Here is a 9,154-nt window from a genome sequence, read left to right as displayed (position 1 = left end):
TGAATTTGTTAAGTGTTGACTTACTTGAATGCCTTGATAGGTTCTGTGTAATTCTATTGGGGCTTTTGCCATAAATATTCATAAAAAATAACAATAGAAGGAAATATTATGTTATATTTTTCTCTTTTACAGTAACAGTATTGTACCTAAATTGTTAATTATTTTTGTCAAAATTGTGAATAAAATTTGTTGATAAATGAAAATATCACCATTAATTAACTAATCACTAATATTGTTTCCTTAACCCTCTGTTTGATTGATTCGCTATAGTAGTGATTTGTGTGAATTTTTTTAAAAAAAATTGATGTGGGTCTACATTTTCTTACACTACCTTAATTCAAATATTTATTTATACTTTCATTTGTTTCCTTTCCATTCTACTCTAGCAAACAATACCTAAAAGAAATCAATTGAAAATTATTTTATTTTTATAGTAAATTTTTTACATAATTTTATAATTATATAAAACTTTTTTTTAATATTTATTTGAACTATATAAAAAAATTGATCTCACTTTAATAATTTTTACCTCTTAAAGGTTAATTCTATGACTTCTGACTACGTGGATACTTTGTCTTCAGAAAAAAAAAAAATTGATGTTCCTTTAAAATTGTGATCTTGGACGGTCGGCCACCTAGACTGTTTATATATATAATTCACCTTAGTTAGTATTTTTTATAACAAATGATTAAATATATGTTTATGTTGCATTTCAAATCAGTGAATTATTTATAAGAATACAACTATTTATTTATGAAGATATATATTGAGCAGTGAGCACCTTTATACTGCTCACCTTTATACGTAAATGTAAAGTTACAAGCTCATATACAATTTACAATACTACGTAAATACTGCAAAACTGGCATCAGTTGATTTGATGCACCAGAACCTTGCGACGAGATGACAACATTTCGTTTAATTGTGCAATCTGAAATAAGAGTTGGCTAATCTTCTGCACAAATTAACAAAGTGCATATTCAGGATAATGATATTCAATGTAAATACCTCATTTTTCAAATGAGACCAGATTATGCAATTAAATGTACAACTAAAAGTACTAGGCTTAACGTACAACTGTCGAGAACAACTATATTTTATATAAATTAAAGAACATTATAAGATAAATTAAAAATGAAGATATTAGTGTATCAATGAAGATGGACACTCCGCTTAAACAAAAAAATAAATAAAAGAAAAACGCTTAGTAAATTAGGGCAATATCTTGTGCTAGTTGACTATAAATTTACATACATTTAATTTTATCAAAATTTTAATTATTTAGAATTGACTTAAGGGTAAGACTACTAAAACTTAACCTTTTAATTCATTAACAAAAATATTACTTATTATTAATTTTTAAAAGGCAACTAATATATTTTTGGACTAAATTAAATTTATTTATTTCCTTATCTAATTTAGGCAGGTTGAATTAATGTTTATTTTATTTATTATAATAGCCTATTTTCCTATTCTTAATGATTATTGACTAAAATTTATTAGAAATCACTCATTTTAGTGAGTCACAAATAATATATACATATACATAATTTTGTTCTTTTTAAGAAATAACTGTGTATCTTTACAACCATGTCTTAAAATTTAGCATAGTATAATTTTTTATACTATATAGAAATTAAGCTCTTAAATTTAATAATAAAAATATCACCCTATTTTTACTAACTCACTCCATAATAAACCTAGTTTTACTTCCAAACTTCAATAATGCATATGACAAAAAACTTTCAAAAGTGGTAGTCATGCAGAAATAGCAAAGAATGTTGTAAATCGAGTATTTTCATGTGGGAATATTCTCATTCTCATGCACTTTCTATTATAGTATTATTTGCATGTACTTACCTAATCTTTTTCTTTAAGAAGATAAACTCATTCTATTACCTACCTAGGATTTTTTGAAGCTGATTGTGAAATTTAGCGACGGGGGTTTCAGTGAGGGAGAAGGAGTCGTCTGTAAACCGTCCGTTTAGAGTGGGTGTTTCCTATTGTATGGTTCCTTTGATAAGAGAGAAAGTAAGAGGAAAGAAAATAAAGAAAAAAAATATGATTAATAAAACATTTTCCTCTATTTGTTTGAAAAGAAAATAGAAATAAAAGTTATTTCTGTAGATACAAAAATTTAATTTTTTCTTTTCTGTCAATTTTTTTTTCAATTCAAATTTTAAATTTTTTTCTTCCTTTCCTTTTTTTCCATCAATCCAACCAAACATACTAATAATTTGATTCAATGTAATAACGAAAATTCTTTTAATGTATGCAACTAATAGAAATATCTTTATATACTCACCTCATCTTTCTCTTTAAGAAGATAAACCCAAGGATCCACCACCACGTTCCGCCGACCAACCCTCCTCCGCCGCCGTCGAATCCCCACGTAAACAAGCGACAGCAACACCGCCGCGGCCGCCGCAGCTCCGGCAACCTGCGTAAATGACCAAAACGCCCCCGCACACATTGCCCAATTACCAACCTTAGAAGCCACCCCAACAACGCGCTCTCTCACACCCTCCAATCGCACCTTCAACACCTTCTTGGCTTCGCTAACCACCCTCACCCTCCAATCTAACGGCGCCGTCTCACCCTCCGAACTCGACACCGTTAACGGCGACGAAGTTCCGTCGACTTCCGGGTCCGTCACCGTTGTTGGAACGATTTGTAACAATGAGAGTTCGTTATTAGTGGAAGAAGCTTGGTCACCAACAAGGTAGTTTTCGTTGATCACTACCATGTTCCATTCGGAGAGTTCGGGGAATTGTTCGATTTGTTGCCACTCGTTAATGTTCTCTTTGTTTTCCATTATGTTCGGAGTTTTTGCGTGCAGCTAAGGGGTTACTTAGAGGTTTGCCGGCTTAAATACATATTTTTGGTTTTTATAATTTAGTTTTTCTTTTGTTCTGTAATTTTTTTAGTTATTACAAAATATGATTGGTTTATTATTGTTCTTAAAATGTTTTAAATAATATTTTTTTACTATTTAAAATGTTATTAAAAACACTTTAAAAATAAAATAAACATATTTTGAAGGATTAAAATGATTTTTTTTTTCAAAATTAAAAAAGAAAAAACATTAAATTTAAAAGAGAAAAAATATATTCAAATCGGTTTTGCATGTCTTAATCGTACTAGAGAAATATCTATGTAGGAAAGTAGAAAATATCTTGGGTTTTGTGTTTTTTCTATTATTTGGGGTGGTTTGGGATAAATAAATAAATTGGTGCCTTATGTTTAGAGGATATGGTGGGCCAGGGCTTTATCGGATTCTTCTGAAACTATCTTTCATTATCAGTACAATTGGACATGTACTTTTTCATATGGTATAATTTGATGGATAATTCGAAAATGCTCTAGTTGGGAGAGAGAATTTGACTTTTTCAATTAAATAAAAATAATAATATGATTACTGTGTAGGAAAAATTATTCATTAAAAATAGCAACATCCAAAGGGTGAGTGAGGTCATTAATAAAATGAAGGAACTTTAAAAATGAAGAAATCTAATATTTTATCCAAACGCAAAATTTTAGAAATGAAAGAATTTAAATTGAAGTATTTGAAATTCTCAGAATTTAAAATTCTTTAAAATTTTAAATTTCTTTGTCCAAATACACTTGATAAAGAATTTTTTCATGTTATTTTATTTTACACAAAAGGAAAAGTAGTACTCTTTCTTGTTGGAAGGTATGGGCTTGTATGAATATTTGTAGGGTAACTTAAATAGCTACAAAAAATTGTTTGGAGCAACAAGTGTCTTCACTAACCTGCCTTTTTTATAGCATTGGTTGAATCATCAATGAAGTTTATAGGGACACATAAAGATAATAAATAACATTACTGTATTTTTGGTAGCATAAAGTAGTAGTTACAGGAAAAAAACTTTGAGCCCCGGAGACATATATCACTTATGGAAAGGGCCTAACCATATTATTTAGTGCCCAAATAAATTAATTTCGTACCCAAAGTATGTGGAGACACCTTGGGAAATCAACAAGGAAAAGTAAATTTCAATAAATTGAATATTTATTAGCAGTCCCATGAATAGGCTAACATGAAATTCTTGAATCTTGATTCTACCAGGAGAATTTTGATTTTGGATATACTCAAGTAACAACCGCTATTCCAATGTAGAAAGCTAGATATAAAACCAATATTAAGCCCCCACTATTCCAATATAGAAAGTTTAAACATTTGGTTTGGGTTAGTTTTTAACATATCAAAGCCTTTATGACCAAATTATATTAAAATCCTTCCCATCCTTATTCTTCAGCTGTTTCTGAAATTAGTGCCTCCTGCTATGGAGTTCCTTTACTCCGTTTCACATAGTCGAAGAGAAACCTAAACAAGTTGAAGAGAAACCTAAACAAGTTGCATAATGATATCCAGGGTCGGTGATTCTATAATATTTTGCTTAAGTTAAGGATAATTATGATGAGGTTAGATTCTATAAAAATTTTGAAGAAGAAAATATGGACATTAGATGATCATGAGAACATTCAGCACAGGAATGAAGGTAACTTTCCATAGCCTTTATTATGTCTTGCCATGCTCTATGGTTCAGTGTGTTGGAATAGACATAGTAATAGAGGTGCATCCTTTGGATTAGTTGTGTGAAGAAACAAGAGATAGATACACACATTTGACCAAGCAATTGATGTTAGGTTCAATCAAAGATAAAATGGAAATTGTTCAAAAAATAATTTGAATTTATACTTCCTATAGATGTGTCATTATTCAGGAAATGCTTGTGGCTATGGTTGACTTGTGTAAGTAGTTATATAATCTTAATTTTAGGCAAGGATCAGTTTCTTTAGATTGACTCTGTAATCTGACAATGTTAATGTCATTTTATTCATGAGAATGTGAGACTCACTGTTGCTCTGCCTGTGTTATGCAGTTTATAAATGTACATAGACCAAAGCAAGCAACTGCAAAGAAATTTTGGCTTATTGTGCACAATTCAATGATATTTTCTATAGTGCTCACTCATGCACATCCCATTGCTGTTCCAGAACGGGTTCTTGCCTTTCATCCTGTGAGTTTCCTGTAATTAGGTTCATGTGAACATTTTGAAAACCTTGGTGTTTTTATTGGATATATGATAGGTCAGTAAGTTATGCTAGTAATTAGTTATGTTAGCCAAAGAAATACAGAGTTATGTTAAAAAGAAGGGGAAAGAGGCCGCAACTTATTAGGCACCTTAAGGGTGGGTTTATGTTAGTAGACCAGTAACTGTTTATAAATAAGAAGAGGAGTTAAGAAGAGTCAGTCATCATGGGTGACATTGAATTGGGATTATTGAGAGAATTTTTGTAGAGTTAAACACAATAAATAAAGAAGTTATGTTTTTTTTCTCTGTCTGATCCAGTTTCTATCAATATATTTCTCTTTGAATTGCAAGTACATGCAGTAAAAGTGGATAAACTATAAACAGTCTAGTTTTTATTGGATGCCTGTAGCTTGAATTACAATTACATTTCAACAGATAAAACAGTGTAGCACATAAAATTACATGGAAGAAAAGCATAACATTGCTGTAAACAAACTTCCCACAAAAAGTGAAACCAGTGATTTCAATTTTGAGTTTCTTTAAGGGTATTCTAAAGACAGATTACACTTCATCCTTTTATTGTGTCACAGACACGAGAAACCTAAATCCCAAGGAAAATGGAATATTGAAGCTGATAATGTATTACTAAGTTTCCCCATCAAATAGATCAGGAAGCGGGAATGCTGCTGTTCCGTACTTGAACATACGCTCCTGTTTGACTTGATTAATCTTTTCATGGTCATCTTTGGTGAGTGACCAATCAAATATCTCTAAATTTTCCTTTAATCTCTCTTTATTGTAGCTCTTTGGTATGAAAGTCACACCTTGCTCAAATAACCATCTAAGACATACCTATTGCATCAGAAAGGGTTGATTGTATTAGCATCCAAGTAGCTTCCAAAGTAAACTCAGTACAGTGACAATTATGATTTATGAGGTTTGAATTCGTGATTTGGGATGTATTAGGAGAACTTATTTACATGTTAGACTTACCTTATATTCTTATGACATAAATACTCGGGTAAGTATTCCAAAGAGCTTATGAAAATATCATAAGATCTGTCCATAAATTGTGTTTAGCTTATTTTAATAAGTTCTCCAAGATAACTTATGAAAACAGTTTACAACTTATTTGAAAACAGTTAAGTCTTGTTTTTTTATTTGATTACAGACAAAATTATACTTAAAAGCTTATATGATAATAAACACTTATTCAACAAGTGCTAAGTTAAGCTATTTACCCAAATTTTAGTGCAGCTTGCTAAACAATTTATTTTTAACTTCACTGTTGGTGACTCAATTTTACTAGTGTAATTGTCGTTGAGCTTTAAAAACACAAATAAATCTGAAAAATGGTAACCTGAGCTGCAGTTTTGCCATGAGCCTGTGCAATCTGCTTGGTCAATTCATTGTCCAAAATTTGATTGATATCCCATTTGCTCCCTTTGGCTCCCAAAGGAGAGTAGGCAGTCACAATTATACCCTTTGCCTTGCAGTATGCTCTAAGATTCTTTTGCTGCCAGGCAATATTCATCTCCACCTGTTTGGGGTGGAAAATAAGATGTGTGAAATAAACAAAATGTGCAGGATAGATGATAGATGATGGACTTACTTGATTGACAGAAGGAGGAATTGTAGCAAAAGAGAGAAGATTTTCAAGTTTCTTGCAAGAGAAGTTGCTAACTCCAATTGATTTGGTAAGGCCAAGTTTGTGACATTCTTCCATTGCTGCCCACACACTCTTTAAGTCAAATGGAACAAGGCTCTCTTCAGAATAAGGCATCTCCCACATTCCAGGCTTTGCAGTAATTGGCCAATGAATTAAATATAGGTCCAAATAATCTAATTTAAGAGACCTGCATCAATTTAGGTTCTGACAAAACTTCAATACAGTTTTTCATATTGTTCTCTGATTAGAATTAGAGTTTCACTTTGAGAACCTATGTTGACCTTTAATGAAAATGTTTATAACAGGATTATTGAAGTGCAACTCTAATTCTAATTGGAGAATATAGTCAAAAGCATTTAAGGAATTGGAGAATGTAAAAAAAATTGCCTTAAAGGAACTGCTTCTAGGTTTTATCTGGCTTATCCCATCAGGGTCATAGACTAGTAAATGAACACTGATACATGGACACCTAATCACTTCACAAGGAGTGTTACCAATACACTCTCTAACACACTCTTTCTAACACATACTCACAGAAATTTGTGATTGCAATAAACTTGAACCAATTCAAAGTGTGTGTTGCTAACATTTCAAATCATCCAAATACCTCTTTAACACCTATCATTCCTTCCATTCTCTTTCTCCTTATCTTGTCATATTACCTATTATATTTATCATTTCTCTTTATCTCTGTCTCTCCATATCTCTAGGTAAGTAGAATGTGGTGTTAACCAATTATTTTCATTAGTAAATTACACAATTAGATTAAACCATCAATTTGATCCCTGAAGTATCATCATCTCTCTTAAATAGTCCTTAAACTAACGAAATTTATAAAATAGTCTTTAAAATATTAGAAATCTTGCTACAAAATCACTCAAGTATAGACTTGTTTTTTCAATTTGGTCTCTTAAAGTTAGTAAAATATATTAACTTGCAAGTAAATTGATGGATATTCAATCATTTAAAACTACCTACTTCTTTCTCCTATATGTAAAACCCATTTACCTAACTCATCAAGATTAAGGAAAGTGGTTAATTTAGTTGATAACAATAAATTTGTCTTAAATTTATAACTTTTTTCAAAACTATTGTTGTCATTAATACTTTTCTTTCTTCTTTGTCAGCACATTCTTTTTCTTCTTTTAATAAAGAGTATTTCTAGTATAAAAATAATTAATACAAGAAATATTATAGATTGAGGCTTATAAAAAGAAACAAGAACGTTTCAAACCTTATAGGAATGGAGGAAGTATACAATTTCATTAATATAAGGACAATTTAGGAGAAAGGGTGATACTTGATGGACTTAATACATGGTTTATAGGGGTTTCATTAATTCCTTACCGAAGCGAATTTTGTAGAGCAGGAAGAACAAGATGGGGATGATTATCACAACACCATAACTTGGAAGTGATGAAAAGCTCGTCTCTTGAGGCTATGAGACCAACACGAAGTGCTTCGGCAATGGCTTCTCCAAGAGCCTGCTCCGATCCGTACTGTGCCGCGGTGTCGAAGTGTCTGTAACCGAGTTTGATAGCCTCTATGACTGCAGCCTTCACCGTGTCACCGTCGTTGTGGACCGCGGCGGTGCCGAGTCCTATCACCGGCACGCAGAGTGGGTTCGATTTGGAGGGTGGTTGTAGTTGTAACAGCACTTTGGGGACGTTTGTTGCAGACATGATACGATGTTGCGATGTGTCGCGGGTCTTCTTTTGCTTATGCTTGTATTTCTGTTTACTACTGGTGGAAGTTGGTTGGAGGTGGGGGAGTTGGGAAGAGACCCGATAAATCAGATTTTTGGATCCGAATTGAACACGGTGTCACAGATACGAGTGCCGGCAGGTTTTTTGACCGAGGTGCACACTTTCTCAGGTTGTTTCCCTGGAGTATACAACTCTCTCCATAATGCCTGAACTATATTATGAAATTTTTTTTTCAAAGTACACCTCTTTTTGTTTTGCCTTTGGTCACCCCGACTTCCGTATTTAGTCTTTTTCTTTCTTTCTTTTATTTATTTATTATTTATTATAAATTAAAATTTAATTAAAGTTAAATATTATGTTATATAAAATTACTTTTAATAGATTTTAAAATTATTTATTTAATAAATTAATTTTAGAAAAATTATTTTATATTTTTTTATTAAAAATGATATTATTAAATTTAATTATTTTTGTTATATTATTTAATTTATTTAAGATATTTTTGGTTAAATATTTGTTTTAAAAACTGAATTTTGTATATAATATATTGATTTTAGTAAAAATTGTAAATTTTAAATTTAATTATTTTACTAAATATAATTACTTTATTTATTTAATTAGATTTAATTAAAAATGATAAAACTAAAGCTTTTAATAATTTATCTATGGAAGAATATTACATTGTATTATCCATAAAATATTTAAACAATGATAATTGA

At 30.9% G+C, this 9,154-nt stretch overlaps 2 protein-coding genes across 4 annotated transcripts; both read right to left on the bottom strand.

The window, feature by feature from the left end:
* Positions 1-746: 746 nt before the first annotated feature.
* LOC100792182 (uncharacterized) lies at positions 747-2,859 on the bottom strand. Of its 2 annotated transcripts, XR_420133.4 has the most exons (3): positions 2,306-2,859; positions 1,904-2,014; positions 747-955 (listed from the first exon to the last, which is right to left on the bottom strand). XR_420133.4 is itself a non-coding variant. In XM_003556714.5 (2 exons), the coding sequence occupies exons 1-2, from the start codon at positions 2,813-2,815 to the stop codon at positions 869-871; spliced, it is 597 nt and encodes a 198-aa protein (XP_003556762.1). In that variant the 5' UTR covers positions 2,816-2,859; the 3' UTR covers positions 747-868. The 2 variants fall into 2 exon arrangements, 1 of the variants encoding a protein (XP_003556762.1); XM_003556714.5 differs by lacking the exon at positions 1,904-2,014.
* A 2,571-nt stretch (positions 2,860-5,430) lies between these two features.
* CHR4 (chalcone reductase CHR4) lies at positions 5,431-8,673 on the bottom strand. 2 transcript variants are annotated; one of them, NM_001367005.1, is made up of 4 exons: positions 8,077-8,673; positions 6,673-6,916; positions 6,421-6,600; positions 5,431-5,912 (listed from the first exon to the last, which is right to left on the bottom strand). In NM_001367005.1, the coding sequence occupies exons 1-4, from the start codon at positions 8,409-8,411 to the stop codon at positions 5,706-5,708; spliced, it is 966 nt and encodes a 321-aa protein (NP_001353934.1). In that variant the 5' UTR covers positions 8,412-8,673; the 3' UTR covers positions 5,431-5,705. The 2 variants fall into 2 exon arrangements, with proteins under 2 accessions (NP_001353934.1, XP_040868989.1); XM_041013055.1 differs by having other exon boundaries at positions 6,421-6,916; positions 8,077-8,669.
* Positions 8,674-9,154: the final 481 nt, after the last annotated feature.

The sequence above is a fragment of the Glycine max genome, chromosome 20 (assembly GCF_000004515.6).
Source record: "Glycine max cultivar Williams 82 chromosome 20, Glycine_max_v4.0, whole genome shotgun sequence".
NCBI lineage: Eukaryota > Viridiplantae > Streptophyta > Magnoliopsida > Fabales > Fabaceae > Glycine > Glycine max.
Note: the sequence above shows the minus strand (reverse complement) of the source record. Positions and strands in the feature narration are given on the sequence as shown.